The sequence below is a fragment of the Tauraco erythrolophus genome, chromosome 16, assembly GCF_009769465.1.
Source record: "Tauraco erythrolophus isolate bTauEry1 chromosome 16, bTauEry1.pri, whole genome shotgun sequence".
Taxonomy (NCBI): domain Eukaryota; kingdom Metazoa; phylum Chordata; class Aves; order Musophagiformes; family Musophagidae; genus Tauraco; species Tauraco erythrolophus.
In genome coordinates, this window is record NC_141480.1 from 20,248,392 (window position 1) to 20,276,013 (window position 27,622).

Sequence of the window (27,622 nt, forward strand, 5' to 3'; positions counted from 1 at the left end):
TGTTAGGTCAACAATTGGACTGATGGTCTCAAGGATCTTTTCCAAGCCAAATAGTTCCATGATTCTTCTCAGGTTAACTGAAAAGGTGTTAGAAGACGTCTAGACCAGAAATCACCACTGAGTCGTGAAGGCATGTGAAGAACGCCTGAAGAATGCATGAAGGACGGGTGCGTAGATTGTGAGGGTATAATTGTCCAGGGATTTCTTTGTCCAGGCTCCCTGTGCAGAGACACACAGCTTGAGATGTTTTTTTCATCAGTACCATCTGAATGAATTATTTTATTTTTTTAAGATTTGATGTGTGAGACTCTGCTACAGGAAATGTAGGGTGGAGCCTGAAGGAATTGGAAGCACCCAAGAGTAAGCAAGGAGTTGTCACTGTGAAGGGACTCTGGTCCATTCAGCTAAAGTCTCAGGTGGTCTGTGTGACTCCTTGAACTCATTGAACAGTGTGTGAATGCTGGGGCAGCAGCTTCTCCTTTAACAGGGCTCCCCCAATACTTCCCAAAAGGAACAGGGATGTTGTCGTTGTGCCATCTGTCTTCAAAACATTTAGAATCAAACCATTTTGTGCCCGAACACCTCACAGTTGCCATCTGCAGCTGGAGCTGTTGGGAGAGTTGGAAAGGTCACTCCCCCACCTCACTGCTTAGCAGAGGCCTTTGCACACCCAGGACCGCTATTAGGGTAAGGGCCACTTATGGAAGTCCCCATACGGAACCTTTAGGGACACTGTTCGTCACTGATCTCCATCCGCACATTGAGCCGTTGACTACCTCTCTGTGGATGAGACCATCCAGCCAAGTCCTCATCCACTGAATAGTCCATCCATCAATTCCATCTGTCTCCAATTTAGGGAGAAGAATGTTGTTGGGGATCTTGTCCAAGGCCTTGCAGAATTCCAGATAGATGACCTCAGTAATTCTTCCGTCATCCACTCATGTAATCACTCCATCATAGAAGCCACTAGGTTGGTCAGGCAAGACTTGGCCCAGCTGAAGCCATGCTGGCTGTTTCAAATTAACTCCCTGTCCTCCATGTTAACATGACTTCCAGGAGGATCTGTTCCAGGATCTTCCCAGGCACAGAGGTGAGGATCACTGGTCAGTAGTTCCCCGGATTCTTCTTTCTCCCCTTTTGAAAAATGGGTACAATGTTTCTCTTTTTTTTGCAGTCACCAGGGACTTCACCTGATTGCCATGACTTTTCAGATGTCATGGAGAGTGGTTTGGCAACTACATCAGCCAATTCCCTCAGGACTTTGAGATGGATCTCTTACAGTGGGAGGAACTTGGCTCCCCCAGTCCTCATCCTGTGGTCCATCCACTCGAGAGGTGTGCGAAGAGAGGTTGCCCGGGAAGACTGAGGCAAAAAAAGTTGTTGAATACCTCAGCCTTCTCCTTGTCTCTTGTTACCAGTTTGTCAGTCGTGTTCATGGCGGAGGGGTACATTTTCTTTGACTCTCCTTTTCTGGCTGACATACGTGTAGAAGATCTTCTTATTATTATTCTTTGTGTCCATTGCCAAGTTATACTCCAGCTGTGCCTTAGCCTTCCTGACCCCTACCTACACAACTGGGCAACGTCCCTGTACTCTTCCCAGGATACCTCTCCATGCTTCCACTGCCTGTGCATTTCCTTCTTGCCCCTTAGCTGCATCAGCTGGTCTTGATTCCGCCATGCCTGTCTCTTGCCTTCTTTGCCTGATTTCTTACAGGTGGAGATCGAGAGCTCTTGCCCTCTGTGGAAAGCATCCTTAAATACCAGCCAGCTCTGTTCTGCTCCCTTGTCCCTGAGGGCCCTTTCCCAGGGGTTTCCATTGACTTATTCCTTCAGCAGCTGGCAGTTTGCTTTCCTACAGTTCAAGGTCCTGCCTTTACTCTTTGCCTTACCCCTATCACTCAGGACTGTGAAATCGACCAGGGCGTGATCACTGCAGCCCTGGCTGCCTCTGATCTTGATGTCTCTGATCAGCTCGCTTGCCTTGGTGACCAAGTACTGGTCCAGTATCACTCTCCCTCTGGTAGGGCTGCCTATTACCTGGCCTAAGAATTTGTCCTTCCTAAAGAGTGCCCCCATTTCAGTCATTCAAGCCATTTGAGCACTTCTTTGCAAGAAAGCGATTCTATTCATCATTTCTACTGTCACAGTAAGAGACGGTCACATGCAGACTTCTTGCTAGCCGGTGGCTTTCTCATGGAGGAAATGGCCTCAAGCTGTGCCAAGGGGAGATTTAGATTGAATATTAGCAGACATTTCTTCACCAAAGCATTGTCAAGCATTGGCACAGTCTGCCCTGGCAAGTGGTTGAGTCATCACTCCTGGAAGTAGCTACAAGAGGCTCCTTAGGGACATGGTTTACTGGTGAACATGGCAGTGTTAGGTCAACACTTGGACTGATGGTCTCAAGGATCTCTTCCAAGCCAAATAGTTCCATGATTCTTCTCAGGTTAACTGAACAGTGGGTTGTTCACTCCTCGATGTACAATCGTCTTTGCTACATCAGCTTGTCCTCAGGACTTACCTTTTTATCGGCGCCTTGTGGAAAGGACGGCTGTAGCCCTCTGCATTTCCCAAGAGCAAAGCCTCTCCCCAGTAAGAATTTTTGCTCACCAATTGTCCACCTCCTGGGACTCCCCCAAATACTTCCCCAAAGTAGCATGGATGCTGTCTTTGCGCCATGCATCTGCTGAAACTCCAACACCTTTGGTGTCACAAACACTTTGTGCTTAAACACCTCACAGTCACCATCTGCAGTTGAAGCTGTTGGGAGAATTGGAAAGGTCACTCCCCCCCTCACTGCTTTTCAGAGGCCTTTGCACACCCAGGGCCCCTCTTAAGGTAGAGGCCACTTTCCCCTCACCTACATCTATCTGGGCCCTGGAGCAGCCAGAAGCTCAGTGCTCAGAACACCCGTAGACACCTGACAGCAAGTCCCTGCTCCCCACCATTCTCCTGAACTCATCCCCAAACTGCAGAAATATACCTGCTCAACCTCACCTCAGCCAAGGGACAGAGCTTTCCCACAAACAACATCTCCACAAAGATGACTGACTCCACACAAGGTGTTCAGGTGGTTTTTTTTATTTCACTTTTACACACAAGGGTATCCAGTTCACAACTTCATAACTGCAGCACAACACAAAGTGAGGGTTTCCAAATATCCCGTGCTACACTGCCTTCATTCAAACAACCCTTTATTATATGCGGGGTGACCATCCTTCCTCAGAGGAACAGGCAAGACAATGCTCAAACACAGTTCACAGAGAAGGAGAAAGGGCAAAAGGAGAAGGCAAATGCTCTAACACAAACCCACAAAATCCTATTGGGACAGCTTTCCACTCCCACCACAAAGCATCTGAATTCAAGAACAATGATGCGACCAACCTCAACCACCCTTTTCCAAGTTCATCTCGATTCTACCTTCAGACAAAGTCCTTAGAAGCAACTTGTGGAGTTTCCTTTGAACGCTCCAAAGACAATGAACATGTTGTCACATCTCTGTGATATTACAGTCTACTCACAGGCAATTCCACTGTGTCAAAAGTCAAGCAAGCGGGGCAGAGGAACAGCTTGGCCAAACAGGGAACTCTGCGTGGAGCTCAAGAGGAAAACCAAAACAACTGTGGAATTAATCTCAGAGTACTAAAGGAGCTGGTGGATCTTATTGGAGGACCCCTCTTCATCAGCTACCAAAGGTCTTGGGAGTCTGGGGAGGTCCTCACTGACTGCAAGCTAGCCAATGTTCTTCCTGTTTACAAGAAGGGAGTGAGGAGAGGCCCAGGGAACTACAGACCTGTTAGTTTCACCTCAGCTCCTGGAAAAATCATGGAGAAGATCATACTGGGTACCTCTGAAAGGCATTTCAACAGCAATGCACCAGGCACAGTCAGCAGGAGTTCACCAAGGGAAACTCCTGTTTAACTAATTTGATATTCTTTTATAAGACCACCCACCTTGTGGATGAAGGGAAGTTGGTGGACGCAGTTTATCTGGATTTTTGTGAGGCTTTTGATACTGTCCCTCACAGTGTCTTAATGGAAACATTGTCCAAGTGTGAGATAAGCAGGTTCATGGTGAGCTGGGTGAAGAACTGGCTGAAGGGCAGGGCTCAAGGGGTTGTAGTGAACGGGGAACATCTGGCTGGGGACCACTCACCAGCGGTGTTCCTCAGGGTTGAATTCTAGGGCCTGTTCTGTTCAATGTATTTATCAATGATCTGGATGCAGGAGTTGAAGGCATCATTAGCAACTTTGTTGACAATACCAAACTGGGAGGTGCTGTTGACTGTCTTGGCGGACAAGAGGCATCGCAGAGGGATCTAGATAGATTGGAGCATTGAGGAATCATCAATGACATGAAATGTAGCAAGTTCTAATGCTGGATTCTGCACCTGGGATTGAGTAACACTGAGCACAATTACAGATTGGGAGAGCAGCTGCTTTCAAGAGGAGCCCTGCAGAAAGGGATCTGGGGGGAATGCATCAAATCTATGTGAGGGTACGTGCAGTCTTGACATCAGGAAGCATTTCTTTACAGAGAGGGTGGTCAAACTCTGGAACAGGGTTCCTACAGTGGTGGTCAATGCCACAAACCTGTCAGTGTTTAAGAGACACTTGAACAATGCCCTTGGAAACATGCTAGAACTTTTGGTCAGCCTCGAAATGGTCAGGCAGTTGGACAAGATGATCTGTGTAGGACCCTTCCAACTGAAACATAATATTCTGCTCTATTCTATTCTATCCTGCCCTATCCTACGCTAGCCTATCCTATCCCATAATATTCTCTTCTCTTCTCTTCTCTTCTCTTCTCTTCTCTTCTCTTCTCTTCTCTTCTCTTCTCTTCTCTTCTCTTCTCTTCTCTTCTCTTCTCTTCTCTTCTCTTCTCTTCTCTTCTCTTCTCTTCTCTTCTCTTCTCTTCTCTTCTCTTCTCTTCTCTTCTCTTCTCTTCTCTTCTCTTCTCGGAAAATAACCGAAATGGGGGGAATGGAAGAACACCACACTGCAAAGTTCAGCTCACAAGTTGTAAGTGGCGTTGAGGCAAGACACGGTTGCTGGTCCCATCAACTGAATGCAGTTGGCATGGACAAGGCCTGCCCTGGCCACACACAATGTTCAATGTCCTTGAAATGGGGAGCAGAGTGGTACGCAGATACCACGGCTCGTCCCTGTTACCAGGGATAATGGCTGGCAAAGGGAACCGCACAGCTGTCAAGAAAGATGGATCACAACTGTTGCCTCAACAATGCTGGTGAATGGAGTTAGGACATCAAGACTTAGCCAGGCATTTACGTGTCCAATTTGGCCATGTTAATGTTTGACAAGTTGGAAAATTCTTGTCCTTTAGGTGAACTTTGCTCATAATAATGTCATTATAATACCAAAACACACCTCCATCCCAAAAGCAACCCGCCTCCAGGCTGCAACCACCCCTCACTGAGCATAAGCCCTGAATTTCTTCTAGTCTACACCTTTAAATCAAAGTGAGGAAAATTTACACCAATCCTGACAAAGATATGCATGACTGGAATCACTCAATTAGAAAAAATGCACCTGAAATTATAAAAATGGCTTAGGAGAAGGGAGTGTTAGGGGAAGACCTCCATCGGAACGTCTGGGATAAGCCGACAGGCTGGATCTCTCTTCTCCTCCCTTACCTATTGGGTAAGAGCTCTGTGTGACGCGCGCTCAGTTACTAACATCTTGCAGCTACTCAGAATTATCCTGGATCAGTTTTGTTTTCGCAGTCAGTACCTGTCACCGGCTGTCTCTGAATCTGTATCCTGTCACAAGCACATGTAATAAAATTTGTCACGTATAAATATAAGTTTCCGGAAACTTCAACAACAGCTACAGGGGATATAAGGGATTTGCTGGATGCGCTGCCCGTGAGGGTCCCTGAACAGGTCACACGAACACCCTCTGACTTAGCGGAATCTCCAGAGGGATTTGTCCCAGTGACGCTGTCAGCATAAGCCTGACAGACCGGCCAAATCGTAAATGGTTCAAGGTAACCTCCCTTCTCCTTAAATGGTGTGTGGCAGGCGGGTCGGGTACAAGGGTCTCGTCTTACTTAGGAAACTGGTAGACTGGTCAAATTGAAAAGGGCTCGGGCTAGTCCCCCTCTCTATCCTCTATTGACCTAACATTGTGTCTAATAGTGACATCCATTCCGTTCCGTTCCATTCTGTTCCATTCCATGACATTCCATTCAATCCAAACAACATCTGTGCTGCTCTATTTCCAAGGCAATCCCAAGGACACAGCCCACCCATGCCCAGTACAGGCCCAAGGAAAACCTTGTCATTCATTTTGCCTCTCTCTCCTAGAGAAGGTGAGACTGCTGTACTCAAAGGGTCCAAATTCCCTTCTTGCCTGCTGAGCTGGAATTGTGCACATCCAAGAGGAGGGCTACATGCATTTCAGCCAGGATGTGATTTCTCTGCCTGATGGTGCCACCGTATTACAGCCCAGAAGAAGAGGTCCATGGTCTGGCCTTACAGCGAGGCAAGAGCTCAGCTGGGGGCCCTGGACCTAACCCCACCCTCAAAGCATTTCAGAAACAGACTTAAACATGAAACATAAGATTACCAGGGAGCCTTTACTTTCTTTTGGTTGCTTTTGTTTTTTTGGAGGGGGACACCACCATCCTTAGGAATTTGAGAGAAATCAGTGACACCCATGGAAAATGCAGATTTACTCTGGAGGAACCATTGCCACCCGTAGTAGCCCGGGCCTCTTCCTACGCGAGGCAGGAAGCTGACTCCATGCTAGTAAAAGGAAAGACTATTGAACTGCTCCGCAGAGAGCATCCCAGGGTTGTCTGGTGCCACGTCCTCCATGACGAGAGGGCCACGGGGGAAATCTTGTTCCTCCTCAGTGCCCACACCCATGGCACAGTGCTGTGGGGGCAGGCTGGGGAGGATGGGCTTCAGGAACTTGAACTCGCTGTTGCCCGAGCCCGTCGTGAGGCTGATCTCATAGCAATACGCGTGGGGGAGGGTCCCCGCAGTGGCTGCATCAGCCAGGCGACTCTGCAAGTTGTCGGCGCTGTAAAGCACGTGTCCACTCTTCAGCTTCTTCCCCTTGCACACCTTGCGAGTCACGAAGGCTGCTGTGAAGATGAGGAAGACAAGGGAGATGAATACTAAGGAAATGATTAAATAGGTTGTCAGGGAGCCATCCTCATCCTCCGTGGTCAGGCTGCTGTGCGGTAGGTGCATGTCCGAGAAGTCATGGAGCAGGACTACGGTCAGGGCTGCGGTAGCCGACAGTGGTGGCTGCCCGTTGTCTCGCACCAGGACGACGAGCTTCTGCTTCACGGCGTCTCTCTCCGTCATCGGCCTCCTCAGCCGCACCTCCCCGCTTTGGGCACCCACCGCAAACAGCCCAGGCTCCGTGGCCCTCAGCAGCTGGTACGAGAGCCACGAGTTCTGTCCTGAGTCTCCGTCAATGGCCACCACTTTGGTGACGAGGTACCCCGCCTCAGCCGACATGGGCACCAGCTCGCTGGACGGTGGGCTGCTGTCCTGGGCTGTGTGCAGCACCAGCGGCGCATTGTCATTTTCATCCACCACGACAAGGCGGACGGTGACATTGGCACTGAAGGGAGGTGACCCCGCATCGGAGGCGCTCACCAGGACCTCAATCTGCCTCACCTGCTCGTAGTCCAGAGGCCGCAGCACAAACACCTGCCCGTTCTCAGAGTTCACTGAGATGCAGGAGCAGGGAGGCTGCTCTGTGGGGTGGGCTGGTGCCAGGGAATATGTCACCTTGGCATTGGGACCCAGGTCAGCATCTGCGGCACTTACGGCTCCAACAAGCACCATAGGGACATTGTTCTCACGCACGTACAGGGTGTACGATGTCTGGTTGAAGACAGGAGCATTGTCATTGACATCGGAAATATCCACTGTGAAGGTGTGGCTGCTGGTTAGAGGAGGGGACCCTGCGTCTGATGCTGTGACAGTCAGGTGGTACTGAGCAATCTCCTCCCGGTCCAGCATGCTCACGGTCACCAGCTCATAGTAATTTTTATAGGCCAGTCGCAGGGAGAATGACAGCTGGTCCTCAAGGGAGCAGGAAATTCTCCCGTTGGTACCTGCATCCCGGTCCCTGACAGTAAAGAGGGCGACCACTGTCCCGGGTAACGCATTCTCAGGGAGGGGGCTGCTGAAGGAACTGACCACCAGTTCCGGTGCATTGTCATTCACATCCACCACCTCCACCAACACCTTGCAGATTGCTGAGAGGCCCCCACCATCTGTGGCCCTCACACTGAGCTCGTATTTATCTGCTTCCTCAAAGTCCAGGGGCTTTGTGAGTTTAATTTCACCGTTTGTTGGGTCAATCACGAATGCCGAGTGGCTCTGGCCCAATGCTTGGATGAACTGATAGGAGATTTCCCCATTAACTCCCACATCCCGATCAGTTGCCACCACGCTGAGAACCGCAGAGCCCTCTGTGGCATTTTCCAAAACCTGTCCAATATACAGCTCCTGTGTAAGGACTGGAGCATTGTCATTTACATCAAGAATTACAATGTGGATTTGGGTGGTGCCACTCCTGGGCGGAGAGCCCCCGTCCACTGCAATGAGACTGAAATCCACCTCTGCCTGCTCCTCTCTGTCTAATTGCTTTTCCAACACCAATTCCACATACTCCTTGCCCTTAACCCGACTCCCAAAGGAGACACTAAAGTACTCATTGTCGGGAGCGATGCTGTATGCCTGGATGCTGTTGCTGCCGACATCCAGGTCCCGAGCCCCCTCCAGCGGGAAACGCGAGCCCAGCCCGCTCGTTTCCGGGATCTTAAAGGTGACTCGTTCCTCCGGGAAAAGGGGCGAATGGTCATTGATGTCCTCCAGGGCCACCTCGAGCCGAAAGAACTGCAGGGGGTTTGCCAGCAGCAGCTCGAAGGGCAGCGTGCACGTCGCGGCCCGCCCGCACAGCTCCTCCCGGTCCAGCCTCTCGGCCACGACGAGGCGGCCGGTGCCGCGCTCCAAGCGAAAGTGCTGCCGGCCGTCCTCCGAGGCCAGGCGGGCGCGGCGAGCCGACAGCTGCGCCGGGGCCAGCCCCAAGTCCTCCGCCACGTTGGCGACCACGGAGCCGCTCGCCCCCTCCTCGGCTACGGAGTAGCGGATGGGCTCGCAGCGAGCGTGCGGCAGGCAGAGCAAAGCAGAGAGACAAAGCACTTGCCTTGCGATCGCCATCCCGGGCCGCCGGACAGCCTCCGTCTCGCCGATCGCCCGAGCAGTCCTCCGCGGAAAGCGGCGCCCGGCAGCAGCGCGGCGCGGAGGGGCGGGGGGCGGTCGCCTTCTCTCCGTCCCTCTGTCCGTGCGTCCGTCCGTCCGTCCCTCTCGCCCAGTGCGGCCGGCGGCCCGGCAGCGCCTGGCCCGGGGCCCCGCTCGCCGCCGCTCGCCGCCGCCGCGGCTGCCCGGCTCGGCTGGGCTGGGCAGGGCCGGGCTGGGCTCGGCCGCCTCCCCGCCCGCAGCCGCTCGGCGCCGCCTTGGCCGGGAGCGCCACCCTGCGGCCCAAGGCGGGACTGCGCCCGCCGCCGCCCGCTGCCCGCGCTGCCGCCGAGCCCGGCCTTAGTCCCCAAATGCCGCTCTGGGGGCGGCTCGTTCCTCGGCCCTGGCTGTGACAAGGGACCTTCGCCACAGCAGCCTCACCCGACCGAGTTCCGAGGGGGTTTTACTGGTTTATGGGAAAAAACACACAAACATAGCAACAGAAAGCTTCTTGACGCCACATATTCCACAGTGCCTTAAGTTTATTGGAAGCACTTTAGCCGATTTACTGTAGCGTTACAAACAGCACTAATTCTACTTCATGCTCGCCAATCCTGAAATGTTGTTTAACTTCAGCTTATCGGGAAAAAAAAAAAAAGATACATTGCTCAAAGCTCACTCTTTACAGTATGGAGAACCTGCAAATTCCTGGTCAACTATACAAAGTGTGCCAATGTCAGCCGTTTCTGATGTCATCAGCTTCTGCTTGTTATTAAGGAATTTCTTTGCAAGCACCACTTAGTTTTGCTTAATATCTACTTGGCCTGGTATGGAACAAAGTGCAGAAAATCAAGACACCATTACAGAGCCCTCTCCATAACAAAAAAAAAAAAAACAAAAAACATAAAAAAGGTGATATAGGGAAAAGTCATCTTGAGTATTTCCCTTAACACCTAGAAGCAGTAGCACTCTCACAACCACACACCAAGTCTCAGTGTAATGAACATGCAACACAGTCCTCCTCCTCCATCCATCTCACAATTACAAAACACCTACACGAATCATGTCCTGCTCAAGAGGAGAGCGGTTTTGCTCTCTCGCAGAGAAGCCTTAGACCTCCCTGGGCCTTTTTTGGTGGGTGTTTGGTCTCTTCATCCTCTTTGCCCTGTGGGACATTAGCCGGTGAGGACAGACATGCTTGTCTCTCTCCTCACTTACTGGTGGGCGAGCCAAGGGTTTTGAGCAGAGTTGACATTTAGCTCCATCGCCCTGTTTGCAGGGCAAGCTGCTTCCCCAGGTCTGGGACCTGTGTCTTCGGAGAAGGGAGCTCTGCCCTGCAAAGAACAGAGAGGTGCAGGTTGTCATTTGGGCGCTGAAGGTAAGCAGGGCCTGTCTTACACCACTGCGTGTGTGACACCACTCTTCTCTACCCAGAGGTTGGGGAGGTTAAGAGGAGGTTGGACCAGGCAGTGGGTCTCTGACTGGAACAGGGTCAATCTACCGCTCGAAATCACCCTCAACTGTGGACATCCTTGTCTCACCTGAGGCTACTGCGACTCCAGTTGTGAGAACCTGCAGTGAAGCGAGTTCAAGTCATCAGTGGTTATGAAACACCAAACTGTTATTGGGCGAATATCAGATGGTGTTTGAGGGTCTTCAGCCTCATCTATGTTCATTGTCTGGACTCTTGTGAAGTGCTAGATGTGTCCCTGGAAACTAGAAACCCCACGAGGAGAGAATGTTTCAATGTTTCAATGGCCATCTCTTTTCTCCCCCCCGCTCTTTGAACAGCCAGAATTTAAAGGGCGTCTCAAACATGACCCATTTTAGGTTCAGAGCACCACTGTGAAGAGAAGTACTGGTGCTGTGCGGGATCACCCGGCTGGGTGGGGAAGGGAATGGGAGGGTGGATTGTAAAGTCCCAGTACCAACATTTTTCTAGAAAATACTGGTCAACCACGCCACAATAATAAAAGGGATGTTAATGGTAGAGGTCACCATCTCCGTGGCGTCCAGCAGCTTGCAAGACAACATGAGTTCAGCACTGCCACCACCCTGGTGAACCGCACTTGGCAGCGCTAGGACCAGCTCCTAAGAGCAGTGCAGGGGACACCGACAATGATATGACACCCCTCAACGTCCCAGTTTACACTAGACAGGACCGCTACATTCTCCGTGCTGACGCCTCAGGAAGGGCGTGTCCTCGGGAGTGGTGTCGTTCCTGCTTTTGGTCCCTCCGATTTCTACACAGTGTGTGGACAGGACCCTCCATGCGGTTCATACATCCATATCCCAACTTCTCAGCTTCTCATGGTCCAACAGCCCCTCGTCGGGGTGACGCCAAAGACTCGATCTAACCAGCTCATAACAGCAGTGCGGGGGACGCCGAACATCCCCTCCTCGCGCCCCAGCGCCTCCTCCACCAGCTCCACAACATCGATAGTCCTTACTCCCAGCAGTGATCCCCACCCACCCACCAACTCACCCACCCCCTTCGCGCGCTGCTCCCTCCCCGCTCCCCCCTCGCCTCGGCCCGAACACGCCCCTCACCTGCGCAGCCCAGTCGCCTTCTTCGCCGAGGTTGGCCGCCTCTTGCGAGCACAGCGAGCTCCGCGCTTGGGCCGGGCCGGCGGGCAGCCCGGCGGGGAAGCAGGGCAAGAGGGGCCTGAGGAAGCGGAAGTCGCTGTTGACGGTGCCGGCGGCGAAGCAGACGTCGTAGACGTAGCTGCGGGGCAGGGAGCCGGCGTCGCTCTCCGGGGCAGCCTTGGGGAAGGTGGGCAAGGTGTCCGCCTCGCTCCGCCCGGCCCGCCGCACCTTCAGCACCACGGCGGCCAGCGCGGTGGCCAGGAAGAGCGCCGAGACGCAGGCCAGGGAGGCGATGAGGTAGAGGGTGAGCGGCCCGTCGGGCTCGGCGGCCGGCGCCTCGTCGCTCAGGCGCAAGTGCGCCTCGGAGAAGCCGTCGGCCAGGGCGATGGCCAGGGTGGCGGTGGCGGAGCGCGGCGGCTGCCCGCGGTCTCGCACCAGCACGACGAGCCGCTGCCGGGGCGCGTCCCTCTCGGCCACGGCCCGCGCCGTGCGCACCTCGCCGCTGTGCAGCCCCACGCGGAACAGCCCCGGCTCCGTCGCCTTCGCCAGCTCGTACGACAGCCACGCGTTCTGCCCCGCGTCCGCGTCCACCGCCACCACCTTGGCCACCAGGTAGCCCGCGCGCGCCCAGCGCGGCACCAGCTCGCCCGACGCCGCGCTGCCCTCGGCCCGCGGGTGCAGCACCACGGGCGCGTTGTCGTTCTCGTCCCGCACCAGCACGCGCACCACCGCCTGGCCGCTCAGCGCCGGCGCCCCGCCGTCGGCGGCGCGCACCGCCACCTCGAAGGCGCGCACCTGCTCGTAGTCCAGCGGCCGCACCACGTAAACGTCCCCGGTCTCGGCGTTCACCGCCACCTCGGGCTGCTCCTCACCCTCCTGCCACACCAGCGCGTACCTGACGCGCGCGTTCTCTCCCGCGTCCGCGTCCGTCGCCTTCACGCTGCCGATCCGCAGCATCGGGGCCGTTGTTCTCCGCCACCGACATGCTGTACAGCTCCTGGCTGAACGCCGGCGCGTTGTCGTTCACGTCGCCGATCTGCACCAAGATGCTTTCCCGAGAGCTCAGCCGCCTCCTGCCCCAGTCCCTGGCGGTCACCGTGATGTTATACTCGGCCGTCCTCTCCCTGTCCAGCGCCGCGCTCGTTCGCAGTTCGTAGTAACCGTCGGAAGTGGGAGTGAGACTGAAGGGCACGTCGCCCTCGATCGAGCACTCCGTCCTGCCGTTGTCGCCGGAGTCCCGGTCCCGCACACTGAACAGGGCCACCACGGTGCGGGCCGGGGCGTCCTCGGGAATGGAGGCTGTCAGGGAGGTGAGCGCTATCTCCGGGGCGTTGTCATTCACGTCCAGGACCTCCACCCGCACTTTGCAATGCGCAGACAGGCCCCCGCCGTCCGTGACTCTCACTACCATCTCGTGGCTTTTCTCTTCCTCGAAGTCCAGGTTGCCCGAGACCCGAATCTCCCCGGTGTCCGGGTTCAGCTCGAAGAGCTGCCGGGACCGCTCCGGTATGTGGGTGAAGGCGTACCGCACTTTCCCGTTGGATCCTGCGTCGGGATCTGAGGCCGTGACTCTGACCACCAGCTGCTCCGGGGGGCTGTTCTCGGCCAGGCGCACCTCGTAGACCTCCCGGCTGAACACAGGGGTGTTGTCGTTGGCATCGAGCACCACGATCCGGATCTGAGCCGTGCCCGACCTGGGTGGTGAGCCCCCATCGGTAGCGGTGAGGAGTAAATTCATCTCCGGCCGCTCTTCGCGGTCCAGCTGCCGCTCTAGGACCAGCTCCGGATAATTAATTCCGTCTTTCATTGTGCCGAGAGTGAGGGAGAAATGCGAATTAGACCCGAGGCTGTAGTTCTGCAAACCGTTACTGCCCACGTCCTTGTCCTGGGCGCTTTCCAGAGGAAAACGGGCCCCAGGAGATGTCGTTTCCAGAATCTCTAAAGTGATCTCCTTCTCTGGGAACACGGGCGAGTTGTCGTTCACGTCACGAACCTCCACCTCCCCTCGGATCAGCTGCAACGGATTTTCAAAGAATAGCTTAAAGAAGAGCGTGCAGCTATCCCTCCGCGGACACATCTCCTCTCGGTCGAGCGACTCCGTTACCGTCAGGACTCCGGTGTTTTGATTGAGGCGGAAAAGCCGCTCGTTCCCCTCGGACACAACGCGGGCCTTGCGAGCCGCGAGCTGGCTCGGAGAAAGCCCCAGGTCCTTGGCGAGATCGGCCACCAAGGAGTCCCTCTGCATTTCCTCGGCCAGAGAATAGCGGAGGGTTTCGGCCCCGCTCTGACACACGCACACGCTCACAATCAACCAGATCACTTGCCTCTCGCTGCCTCCGCTCCGGCTCCCCCACGCCATTGCTCTCCGCAAAAGCCGCCCGCCGTCCTCCCTGGGTCCCGGCGGTTTCAAGCAGCGTCCGTGGCAGAGAGACGTTTGTCAGAAATCCCCGGGGCTTGAGGGCGTCTGAAAGCCCCCGAGCACCCCGACTCCGTGCCCTGCAGTCCTTCCCGAGCAGCTCACACCGCTTTTTTTTGTTTCTTTTGTCTCTCAGTGCTGTTAAACCCGGTGCGGGCAGAGGAACGAGCCGCTCCGTGGCCAACACCCCCACCCAGCGTCGCGAGGCGGAATATTTCCCTCTGCCTTCTCTCTCCTGCCGGGCACAGCTGCTGCTTGGCACTTGGCCCCTACAATCTGCCCTCTCCGTGCCAAAGCGAAGCCGAAAGGTGCTGTGGAAACGCTCTCCTTGCTTGCAAGCAGAATCCCTCCCCGGTTGCAGAGCGCTGCTCTGGGTATCACTTCCCAGCTCGCAACTGCCAACTTTTTTTCTCTGTTTCCTTCTGTGTTGTGCAGGTATTGTATTATCTGCCACTTCCAGAGGCTGCATTGCGGGGTTTTCCTTCTCTTCAACCCTTGTTGGTGAGCACAGGACGGTTGTCAAGTGGGGCGGGTCACAGAAGCTCCGCTATGGAATACGAGAGCTGGTGCCAGGAGCTTTAATTACCAGGAGTATCCCTTCTACACCCAGCCGCCTGCTGACCCTCGCACCCCTGATAAGGTGTCTCACTGTAGAACACGTTCGTGAAAAACGTCCCCAGTCGCACACAAACCCCGAAATGCTGCAACCTGCTCGCGTGCTTTGGAGCTACACAGTCCCTTCTCCTCTGATGGCCCCACAGAGGCTCCGAAATACCTTAAAGCTCCCCGTACTCCGAGGGCAAACCCCAACTCCTGTACCTGGGTAAGGACATGGGGCCAACGGCTCTTTCAGATAAAAGACAAGGAACCAACAGGTCCTGAATTAAAGCCCCGGCTGCACAAGGCCAACGAGCAGGAGCTGACGGAGACAAGAGCAAAACCTTGTAAAAGATAAGGGGCAGGAAAAACCCACCCTAATCTGAAAGCGTCTCATAGGAAAGAGCAAAGTGATGATGAGAGGTTTGAGGGGGTACTAGGAATATGCAAAGCTTATTAGAGGGTGATTAGAGGCAGGATCTAATTAGGTAAAAGGCAGAGGACAGGAGTGGATCTGGGAGGAAGAATCACGTTGGGGTTTTTTTGTTGGCTTTTTTTTTTTTTTTTTTTAATACAGAAACTACCCAAACTCCCTGGTTTCAACAATTTTCATATAATTTTCTAGATGTTTTCTCCATTATTTCGTTTGCAAAACGCCCTGACCCTGTCAAACAATACTCACCACGTGAAGCCCTAGAAATTCGCTGATGCCTTTACTTGTTTTAAAATAAAGCTTCGGGACTCTATCAGTAGGAGAAAGTAACAATCAGAGTTGACTTTAGGATTCCCTTGAACTTCAGCTACTAAAGGTCTTTATAGGGATGCAGCCATTTTTGGTGATTTCCTTTTACCGTCCCTTGACTTCGAAGCGTGGTAGGATCTAAAAGGCTCATCTCCATCAAAAGCCAGGTCAGCTCTTTCTTCCTTTCCTCCTTCCCAGGGACGTGTCCATCTCTCCAGTTTCTATCATTATCACCACCCCAGAAACTCGATGTAAAACCAACCGTAGGCCAAGTACGGGAGTAGACGCGATGGGAACGTGGCTTTTCTCCTCATTTGTTACATGCAAAAATAACAGTAACACCTGGAATCCATGTGCTTTGTGCCCTTGCCAGTGCTCCTGATTAGCTCTCAGCACCTCCGGCAATGGAAGGTGTAGTTGCTTCTCCATAACCCAATCCTTGGCACCACAACACAGCAGGGTAGAGACACAAGCTGAGAAGAGCTTCCACAGACACTTTCCACTCTTACTGCAGGAACCTGATAATCGTTACTGTGCTCATTTCAGAAGAGAAATGGTGTCCTTCAGCTTCAGGTGTAGAAGGGTGGAAAAAACCCAGTGATATTCACAGAGGTCCTGTCTAGGACAGTATCTTTGCACATCAGAAGCTTCCGATGAGTGAAGCTCATATTCTTTCAGAATTTAGAGAAGCATGAAATAAAGAAGGTCACCCACCATGCACCACTGGATAGATAATGTTTGTGTTTTCCATTGGGTCACAACGATAAAATGGATATGTATGAGTGGAAAAAAGAAGGTGGCACACTGTGGTTTAGGACAGACTAAGGAACCACAGACAGTGAATAGACAGGCTTCCTTGTTTTGTTTTTTTTTATTAAGTGATGATGTCTTTATCCAAAAATTAGCTTGAATTGACCGAAAATCACTTCTCCCCTTTACTCTGAGATTTGTATCTTAACATCAGAAAAGAGCTACAGCAACATGCTGCTCAGTTCCTGGTACGTCTCCATATTTCAGAACACAGTGTTCCTTAAAGAGGGTTCTGCCCGCAAACCTGCAGCCTCAGCAAGTTCAGTTTCCAAAATCTCTTTCTTGGTCTCCCAGCTGGGAATTCAGATCCACTGAGTGAAATCTCAGATGCCTCAGGCTGGGTTTTGTTCCCCTCTGGATAAAGGCTTCTTCCCCATCCCCGGAGCTACTGCCCATCCATCTCCAGCACACCGGAGGCCCGGGTGGCTTGAGAGGAGTTTCCTGCAGACCAAAGGCACAGATGCTTCCCCAAGTCACTGGGGTATCCCTGCCTGAGAGTAAAGAGGGACCAACGTTCCCACCTCTCATTCCCAGGCACCTCCCAGGATGAATTTCTTCCATCAACTCTCGCATTCAGCCAGCGCCTGAATTCCCGGGTCTCCTGCAGGACTGCTGCCCTGAGCCCTGCGCTGGGTGCAAACGTGAGGAAAGCTGGGAGAATCGTTTCCAACCTTCTGCCTGTCCATTATACTGTAAATACCACTGGTACGTGTCCTGTTTGTGGTTCTTTTTTTGAGAGGTAACCGACCTCCTCTCTCTGTCTGCGTTCAGTCCAGTTAATGCTTTTTCCATCACTCGGCTAAACGGAAACATTTATTTCTTGTGATTAAGTCAGCGGATACCAACCAACGGGCTCTGCCTGAGTCACCCCAGACCGGCAGTGACATCCTCCCAAATCTCCCCGGGATGGACCAGGAGACCGTCTCTCTCTTTCACATCCCTGCATCCACCACTGCCCCTGCCCTGAACCTCAGCACGTGTTTTCTCCCTTGGGTTCTGATTATTACTCGGACAAATTATGAAACACATTTCCCACCTGAAGTCTTTGGCAAATAAATGTAAATTCCCCAGAATTGGGCACTTTTAGGGTTTGACTGGACAGAGTGCTGGGCCATCTTGTCTAGAGAGTGCTTTTGCAAAGAAAAGTGAGACTAGATGATCCTTGAGTTCCCTTCCAACCTGAGGTTTTGTGATCCTTTGATTCGTAAGTCCTTCTTGAGACATTTGCTTTGGCACTAATGATCAAAGCCAGTGTGGAATGACTACAAGGCATCCTGTACAAATCTTCTGTTAGACGCATTTAACAAAGACGCGTGCTATGGGCAGAGGTAGCAAACATTGCTCATGAGTTGTGTACGACATCTTCCAGAAGTCAGAGAGACAATCGAGGTGTTTTCAGGCCCGATTATAGGAGGCTCAGAGTTTTGTCTATTTTTAGTTTCATAAGGAAATCTCCAGTTGTTGTTTTTCTTCTCCTAAAGTGATTTGAAGCCAAGAACCAATTCAGTATTAATTACAGGGCGAACCTCCACCACATCTTGGCTCAGCTGCAACAGATGCTCAAAGAGTATCTTAAAGAAGAGAGTGCAGGTACGGCTCTGCAAACAGATCTCAGATGCAGCCCAGCATACGGTTGGCTTTCTGGGTTGCTTGCCTCATAGAAGGCCACTAGGTTGGTCAGGCAAGACTTGGCCCTGGTGCAAGCATGCTGTCTGTTTCGAACCACATCCCTCTTTCCCTGTTAACAAAGCTTCCAGGAGGATCTGTTCCAGGATCTTCCCAGGCACAGAGGTTAGGATCACAGGTTGGTAGTTCCCAGCATCCTCCTTTCTCCCCTTTTGAAAAATGGGTGCATTTTAATGAGTAGCTTGACCCAGGACTCCCGCCACGCACAGCATGCCATGCAGATCCTGGTCATCCAAAAGAAAAAGCTCCCCCTGGTTTCAGTTATTCAACACATCTGAGGACTTTCTTGGAAGAAAGCAATTCTATTCATCATTTCTACTGTCACAGTACAGCCGTTCCCATGTGGACTTCTTGCTCACCGGTGGCTTTCTCACCAGCAGCAAGTAGGTGCTGTCTGCAGGATACTCAGTTACAACGAGCTGAGTTTATCCTGCTGACCAGGATTTAATGCAGCACAGCACAGCACAGCACAGCACAGCACAGCACAGGTTTGTGCCTTCCCAGATTAACTGGACTGTGGATCACTCATTCCTCAACATACAGCGGTCTTCTGGTCAGCATCACTACACGAGCCTGTCCTCAGGACTCATTTTTTATTGTGGCCTTTGTGGAAGGGATGGCTGTAGTCCTCTGCTTTTCCTGTGAGTGAATCCTCTCCCTGGTAGCACTTTTCACTCACCAGTTCCCCACCTCCTGGGGCCTATTGTAGTAGTCATTTTCTAGCTCTGATGGAACCCGTTGGTCAGCATTAACAGCAAGACTTGCTGAAGCCTTAGGCCACCAGCGGAGAAGTTTCACCCAGACATGCTTTCAGCTGGGATAGAGTTAATTTTCTTCTTAGCAGCTGGTACAGTGCTGTGTTTTGGATTTAGTGTGAGACTGGTGCTGATAACACACTGATGTTTTGCCTGTTGCTAAGGAGCCTTTATCCTAAGTCTCAGACTTTGCAGTTTCCCATGTTCTGCCAGTGAGCAGGTGCGCAAGAAATGCAAACCAGAGGATGAGGAGGCTACAATTATCAGCAGAGGCAGAATAAGAACAGGTAATGGCCTGCGTGGAGACAGAGAAAGAATCTAAAAAGGTGTTAGAAGACGTCTAGACCAGAAATCACCACTGAGTCATGAAGGCATGTGAAGAACGCCTGAAGAATGCATGAAGGACGGGTGCGTAGATTGTGAGTGTATAATTGTCCAGGGATTTCTTTGCCCAGGCTTCCTGTGCAGAGACACCCAGCTTGAGATGTTTTTTTCATCTGTTACATCTGAAAGAATTATTTTGATTTTAAGATTTGATGTGTGAGACTCTGCTACAGGAAATGTAGGGTGGAGCCTGAAGGAATTGGAAGCACCCAAGAGTGAGCAAGGAGTTGTCACTGTGAAGGGACTCTGGTCCATTCATCTAAAGTCTCAGGTGGTCTGTGTGACTCTTTGAACCCTTTGAATGATGTGTGAATGCTCGGGCAGCGGCTGCTCCTTTAACAGGGCTTCCTCAATACTTCCCAAAAGGAACAGGGACGCTGTTGTTATGCCATCCGTCTTCAAAGCATTTAGAATCAAACCACTTTGTGCCCGAACACCTCACAGTTGCCATCTGCAGCTGGAGCTGTCAGGAGAGTTGGAAAGGTCACTCCCCCAACTCACTGCTTAGCAGAGGCCTTTGCACACCCAGGACCCCCATTAGGGTAAGGGCCACTTATGGAAGTCCCCATACGGAACCTTGAGGGACACTGTTAGTCACTGATCTCCATCCGCACATTGAGCCGTTGACCACCTCTCTGTGGATGAGAGCATCCAGCCAAGTCCTCATCCACTGAATAGTCCATCCATCAATTCCATCTGTCTCCAATATAGGGAGAAGCATGTTGTTGGGGATCTTGTCCAAGGTCTTACAGAATTCCAGATAGATGACCTCAGTAATTCTTCCGTCATCCACTCATGTAATCACTCCATCATAGAAGGCCACTAGGTTGGTCAGGCAAGACTTGGCCCTGGTGAAGCCATGCTGGCTGTCTTGAATCATCTCCCTGTCCTCCATGTTAACATGACTTCCAGGAGGATCTGTTCCAGGGTCTTCCCAGGCACAGAGGTGAGGATTACAAGATCCTCCTTTCTCCCCTTTTGTAAAATGGGTACAATGTTTCTCCTTTTTGCAGTACCAGGGACTTCACCTGACTGCCATGACTTTTCAAATGTCATGGAGAGTGGTTTGGCAACTACATCAGCCAATTCCCTCAGGACTTTGGGATGGATCTCACTATGTTCCATAGTCTTACATATATTCGGGTTCCTCAGGTGCTTTTGATCTTGATCTTCACTTACAGTGGGAGGAACTTTGCTCCCCCAGTCCTCATCCTGTGGTCCATCCACTCGAGAGGTGTGCGTAGAGAGATTGCCAGGGAAGACTGAGGCAAAAAAGTTGTTGAATACCTCAGCCTTCTGCTTATCTCTTGTTACCAGTTTGTCAGTCGTGTTCATGGCAGAGGGGTACATTTTCTTTGACTCTCCTTTTCTGGCTGACATACGTGTAGAAGATCTTATTATTATTCTTTATGTCCATTGCCAAGTTATACTCCAACTGTGCCTTAGCCTTCCTGACCCCATCCCTACGCAACCGGGCAACGTCCCTGTACTCTTCCCAGGCTACCTCTCCCTGCTTCCACTGCCTGTGCATTTCCTTCTTGCCCCTTAGCTGCATCAGCAGGTCTTGACTCCGCCATGCCTGTCTCTTGCCTTCTTTGCCTGATTTCTTACAGGTGGAGATCAAGAGCTCTTGCCCTCTGTGGAAAGCATCCTTAAATACCAGCCAGCTCTGTTCTGCTCCCTTTCCCTGAGGGCCCTTTCCCAGGGTTTTCCATTGACTTATTCCTTCAACAGCTGGAAGTTGGCTTTCCTACAGTTCAAGGTCCTGCCTTTACTCTTTGCCTTACCCCTATCCCTCAGGACTGTGAAATCCACCAGACTTCTTTGCAAGAAAGCAATTCTATTCATCATTTCTACTGTCACAGTAAGAGACGGTCACATGCAGACTTCTTGCTAGCCGGTGGCTTTCTCATGGAGGAAATGGCCTCACATTGTGCCAGGGGAGGTTTAGATTGAATATTAGCAGACATTTCACCAAAGTATTGTCAAGCATTGGCACAGTCTGCCCTGGCAAGTGGTTGAGTCATCACCCCTGGAAGTACCTACAAGATGTGTAGACTTTGTGCTTAAGGACATGGTTTACTGGTGGACATGGCATTGTTAGGTCAACACTTGGACTGATGGTCTCAAGGATCTCTTCCAAGCCAAATAGTTCCATGATTCTTCTCGGGTTAACTGAACAGTGGGTCGTTCACTCCTCGATGTACAATCATCTTTGCTACATCAGCTTGTCCTCAGGACTTACCTTTTTATCTGCGCCTTGTGGAAAGGACGGCTGTAGCCCTCTGCATTTCCCAAGGGCAAAGCCTCTCCCCAGTAGCAGTTTTTGCTCACCAATTGTCCACCTCCTGGGGCTCCCCCAAATACTTCCCCACAGTAGCATGGATGCTGTCTTTGCGCCATGCATCTGCTGAAACTCCAACACCTTTGGTGTCACAAACACTTTGTGTTTAAACACCTCATAGTCACCATCTGCAGTTGCAGCTGTTGGGAGAGTTGGAAAGGTCACTCCCCCCCTCACTGCTTTGCAGAGGCCTTTGCACACCCAGGGCCCCTCTTAGGGTAGGGGCCACTTCCCCTCACCTGTATCTATCTGGGCCCTGGTGCAGCCAGAAGCTCAGTGCTCAGAACACCCATAGATGCCTGACAGCAAGTCCCTGCTCCCCACCATATTCCTGAACTCATCCCCAAACTGCAGAAATATACCTGCTCAACCTCACCTCAGCCAAGGGACAGAGCTTCCCCACAAACAACATCTCCACAAAGATGACTATCTCTACACAAGGCGTTCAGGTGTTCTCTTTATTTCACTTTTACACACAAAGGTATCAAGTTCACAACTTCACAACTGCAGCACAACACAAAGTGAGTTCCAAATATCCCGTGCTACACTGCCTGCACTCAAACAACTCTTTATTATATGAGGGGTGACCATCCTTCCTCAGAGGAACAGGCAAGACAATGCTCAAACACAGTTCACAGAGGGGAAGGAGAAAGGGCAAAAAGGAGAAGGCAAATACTCTAACACAAACCCACAAAATCCTATCGAGACAGCTTTCCACTCCCACCACAAAGCATCGGAATTCAAGAACAACAATGACGTGACCAACCTCAACCACCCTTTTCCAAGTTCATCTCGATTCTACCTTCAAACAAAGTCCTTAGAAGCAACTTGTGGAGTTTCCTTACAACGCTCCAAAGACAATGAACATGTTGTCACATGTCTGTGCAGTTACAGTCTATTCACAGGCAATTCCACTGTGTCAAAAGTCAAGCAAGCGGGGCAGAGGAACAGCTTGGCCAAACAGGGAACTCCACGTGGAGCTCAAGAGGAAAACCAAAACAACTGTGGAATTAATCTCAGAGTTCTTAAGGAGCTGCTGGATGTTATTGCAGGACCCCTCTTCATCAGCTACCAAAGGTCTTGGGAGTCAGGGGAGGTCCTCACTGACTGCAAGCTAGCCAATGTTCTTCCTGTTTACAAGAAGGGAGTGAAGAGAGGCCCAGGGAACTACAGACCTGTTAGTTTCACCTCAGCTCCTGGAAAAATCATAGAGAAGATCATACTGGGTACCTCTGAAAGGCATTTCAACAGCAATGCATCAGGCACAGTCAACAGGAGTTCACCAAAGGAAACTCCTGTTTAACTAATTTGATATACTTTTATAAGACCACCCACCTTGTGGATGAAGGGAAGTTGGTGGACGCAGTTTATCTGGATTTTAGTGAGGCTTTTGATACTGTCCCTCACAGTGTCTTAATGGAAACATTGTCCAAGTGTGAGATAAGCAGGTTCATGTTGAGCTGGGTGAAGAACTGGCTGAAGGGCAGGGCTCAAGGGGTTGTAGTGAATGGGGAACATCTGGCTGGTGACCACTCACCAGCGGTGTTCCTCCGGGTTTAATTCTAGGGCCTGTTCTGTTCAATATATTTATCAATGATCTGGACGCAGGAGTTGAAGGCACCATCAGCAACTTTGCTGATGATACCAAACTGGGAGGTGCTGTTGACTGTCTTGGGGGACAAGAGGCCTTGCAGAGGGATCTAGATAGATTGGAGCATTGAGGAATCATCAATGACACGAAATGTAGCAAGTTCTAATGCTGGATTCTGCACCTGGGATGGAGTAACTCTGAGCACAACTACAGATTGTGAGAGCAGCTGCTCTCCAGAGGAGCCCTGCAGAAATGGATCTGGGCGAATGCTTGAAATCTATGTGAGGGCAGGTTAAGTCTTGACATCAAGAGTTAGGACACCAAGTCCTAGCCAGGAATTTACCTGGGCAATTAGGCCATGTTAATGTGTAACAAGTTGGAAAATTCTTGTCCTTTAGGTGAACTTTGCTCATTATAATATCATTATAATATCAAAACACACCTCCATCCCAAAAGCTACCCGCCTCCAGGCTGTGACCACCCCTCACTGAGCATAAGCCTTGAATTTCTTCTAGTCTACACCTTTAAATCAAAGTGAGGAAAATCTACACCAATCCTGACAAAGATATGCATGACCGGAGTCACTCAATCTGCACCTAAATTATAAAAATGGCTTAAGACAAGGCAGTGTTGGGGGAAGACCTCCATCGGAACGTCTGGGATAAGCCAACAGGCTGGACCTCTCTTCTCCTCCCTTACCTATTGGGTAAGAGCTCTGTGTGACGCGCGCTCAGTTACTAACATCTTGCAGCTACTCAGAATTATCCCGGATCAGTTTTGTTTTCGCAGTCAGTACCTGTCACCGGCTGTCTCTGAATCTGTATCCTGTCACAAGCACATGTAATAAAATCTGTCACGTATAAATATAAGTTTCCGGAAACTTCAACAACTGCTACAGGGGATATAAGGGATTTGCCGGGTGCGCTGCCTGTGAGGGTCACTGAACAGGTCAGACGAACATGCTCTGACTTATTGGAATCTCCAGAGGGATTTGTCCCAGTGACGCTGTCAGCATAAGCCTGACAGACCGGCCAAATTGCAAACGGTTCAAGGTAACCTCCCTTCTCCTTAAACGGGATGCGGCAGGCGGGTCGGGTACAAGGGTCTGGTCTTTCTTGGGAAATTGGTAGACTGGTCAAATTGAAAAGGGCTCGAACTAGTCCCCCTCTCTATCCTCTATTGACCTAACATTGTGTCTAATGGTGACATCCATTCCGTTCCGTTCGGTTCTGTTCCATTCCATGACATTCCATTCAATCCAAACAACATCTGTGCTGCTCTATTTCCAAGGCAATCCCAAGGACACAGCCCACCCATGCCCCAGTACGGGCCCAAGGAAAACCTTGTCATTCATTTTGCCTCTCTCCCCTAGAGAAGGTGAGACTGCTGTACTCAGAGTGTCCAAACTCCCTTCTTGCCTGCTGAGCTGGAATTGTGCACATCACAATAATTAGATGTGAACAACTCCCTGCTTCACTGGGCAGCCCTACAGCAGCACATGCAGACACACAACAGCTGTACAGACAGACAGAGTGACCAGAAAGCAAAACACACAGAGCCCACACACCTGGGAGAAAGACATCCAGGACTCAGAGAAGAAAGAGCCCCGTGTGCACCACACTGTAACACAGTGCTCACAACTTCCGTGCTTTTCTGACCCAGGACGAGGGCTACGTGCATTTCAGCCAGGATGTGATTTCTCTGCCCGACCGTGCCATCGCGTTACATCACAGAAGAAGAGGTCCATGGTTTGGCCTTACAGCAGCTGAGACAAGAGCTCAGCTGGGGGCCCTGGACCTAACCCCACCCTCAAAGCATTTCAGAAACAGCCATTCCAGACATGAAACATACTGTTACCAGACTGAGGGAGCCTTACTTTCTTTTGGTTGCTTTCGGTTTTTTGGAGGGGGACACCACCATCCTTAGGAATTTGAGAGAAATCAGTGACACCCATTGCAAATGCAGATTTACTCTGGAGGAACCATTGCCACCCGTAGTAGCCCAGGCCTCTTCCTACGCAAGGCAGGAAGCTGACTTCACACTAGTTAAAGGAAAGACTATTGAACTGCTCCGCAGAGAGCGTCCCAGGGTTGTCTGGTGCCACGTCCTCCATGACGAGGGGGCCACGGGGGAAATCTTGTTCCTCCTCAGTGCCCCCACCCATGGCACAGTGCTGTGGGGGCAGGCTGGGGAGGATGGGCTTCAGGAACTTGAACTCGCTGTTGCCCGAGCCCGTCGTGAGGCTGATCTCATAGCAATAGGTGTGGGGCAGGGTCCCCGCAGTGGCTGCATCAGCCAGGCCACTCTGCAAGTTGTCGGCGCTGTAAAGCACGTGCCCACCCTTCAGCTCCTTCCTCTTGCACACCTTGCGAGTCACAAAGGTTGCTGTGAAGATGAGGAAGACAAGGGAGATGAAGACCAAGGAAATGATTAAATAGGTTGTCAGGGAGCCATCCTCATCCTCCGTGGTCAGGCTGCTGTGTGGTAGGTGCATGTCTGAGAAGTCATGGAGCAGGAGTGCGGTCAGGGCCGCGGTGGCCGACAGCGGTGGCTGCCCGTTGTCTCGCACCAGGACGACGAGCTTCTGCTTCACGGCGTCTCTCTCCGTCACCGGCCTCCTCAGACGCACCTCCCCGCTTTGGGCACCCACCGCAAACAGCCCAGGCTCCGTGGCCCTCAGCAGCTGGTACGAGAGCCACGAGTTCTGTCCTGAGTCGGCGTCAATGGCCACCACTTTGGTGACAAGGTACCCCGCCTCAGCCGACATGGGCACCAGCTCGCTGGACGGTGGGCTGCTGTCCTGGGCTGGGTGCAGCACCAGCGGCGCATTGTCATTTTCATCCACCACGACAAGGCGGACGGTGACATTGGCACTGAGGGGAGGTGACCCCGCATCGGAGGCGCTCACCAGGACCTCGATCTGCCTCACCTGCTCGTAGTCCAGAGGCCGCAGCACAAACACCTGCCCGTTCTCAGAGTTCACCGAGATGCAGGAGCAGGGAGGCTGCTCTGCAGGCTGGGCTGGTGCCAGGGAATACGTCACCTTGGCATTGGGACCCAGGTCAGCATCTGCGGCACTTACGGCTCCAACGAGCACCGTAGGGACATTGTTCTCACGCACGTACAGGGTGTACGATGTCTGGTTGAAGACAGGAGCATTGTCGTTGACATCGGAAATATCCACTGTGAAGGTGTGAGTGCTGGTTAGAGGAGGGGACCCCGCGTCTGATGCTATGACAGTCAGGTGGTACTGAGCAATCTCCTCCCGGTCCAGCGTGCTCACAGTCACCAGCTCATAGTAATTTTTATAGGCCAGTCGTAGGGAGAATGACAGCTGGTTCTCAAGGGTGCAGGAGATCTTCCCGTTTGTACCTGCATCCTGGTCCCTGACAGTAAAGAGGGCGACCACTGTCCCGGGTAGCGCATTCTCAGGGAGAGGGCTGCTGAAGGAACTGACCGTCAGTTCCGGTGCATTGTCATTCACATCCACCACCTCCACCAACACCTTGCAGAATGCTGAGAGGCCCCCACCATCTGTGGCCCTCACACTGAGCTCGTATTTATCTGCATCCTCAAAGTCCAGGGGCTTTGTGCGTTTAATTTCACCACTCATTGGGTCAATCACAAATATCGAGTGGCTCTGGCCCAACGCTTGGCTGAACTGATAGGAGATTTCCCCATTAACTCCCACATCCCGATCGGTTGCCACCACGCTGAGAACCACAGAGCCCTCTGGGGCATTTTCCAAAACCTGTCCAATATACAGCTCCTGTGTAAAGATCGGAGCATTGTCATTTACATCTACAATGACAATGTGGATTTGGGTGGTCCCACTCCTGGGTGGAGAGCCCCCGTCCACCGCAATGAGACTGAAATCCACCTCTGCCTGCTCTTCTCTGTCGAGAGGCTTTTCCAACACCAGTTCCACATACTCCTTGCCCTTATCCCGACTCCCAAAGGAGACACTAAAGTACTCATTGTCGGGAACGATGCTGTAAGCCTGGATGCTGTTGCTGCCGACATCCAGGTCCCGAGCCCCCTCCAGCGGGAAACGCGAGCCTGGGTCACTTTTCTCCAAGATCTTAAAGGTGACTCGTTCCTCCGGGAAAAGGGGCGAATGGTCATTGATGTCCTCCAGGGCCACCTCGAGCCGAAAGAACTGCAGGGGGTTTGCCAGCAGCAGCTCGAAGGGCAGCGTGCACGTCGCGGCCCGCCCGCACAGCTCCTCCCGGTCCAGCCTCTCGGCCACGACGAGGCGGCCGGTGCCGCGCTCCAAGCGAAAGTGCTGCCGGCCGTCCTCCGAGGCCAGGCGGGCGCGGCGAGCCGACAGCTGCGCCGGGGCCAGCCCCAAGTCCTCCGCCACGTTGGCGACCACGGAGCCGCTCGGCCCCTCCTCGGCTACGGAGTAGCGGATGGGCTCGCAGCGAGCGTGCGGCAGGCAGAGCAAAGCAGAGAGACAAAGCACTTGCCTGGCGATCGCCAT

The 27,622-nt window shown here is 52.3% G+C and overlaps 2 protein-coding genes and 1 pseudogene across 2 annotated transcripts; all 3 read right to left on the reverse strand.

The window, feature by feature from the left end:
• Positions 1–6,768: 6,768 nt before the first annotated feature.
• Positions 6,769–9,210, reverse strand: LOC147527676 (protocadherin beta-15-like). The gene has a single exon (XM_086621854.1). The coding sequence runs from the start codon at positions 9,208–9,210 to the stop codon at positions 6,769–6,771; it is 2,442 nt and encodes an 813-aa protein (XP_086477980.1).
• A 1,956-nt stretch (positions 9,211–11,166) lies between these two features.
• Positions 11,167–14,173, reverse strand: LOC147527677 (protocadherin beta-15-like; annotated as a pseudogene).
• An 11,007-nt stretch (positions 14,174–25,180) lies between these two features.
• LOC147527678 (protocadherin beta-15-like) lies at positions 25,181–27,622 on the reverse strand. The gene has a single exon (XM_086621855.1). The coding sequence runs from the start codon at positions 27,620–27,622 to the stop codon at positions 25,181–25,183; it is 2,442 nt and encodes an 813-aa protein (XP_086477981.1).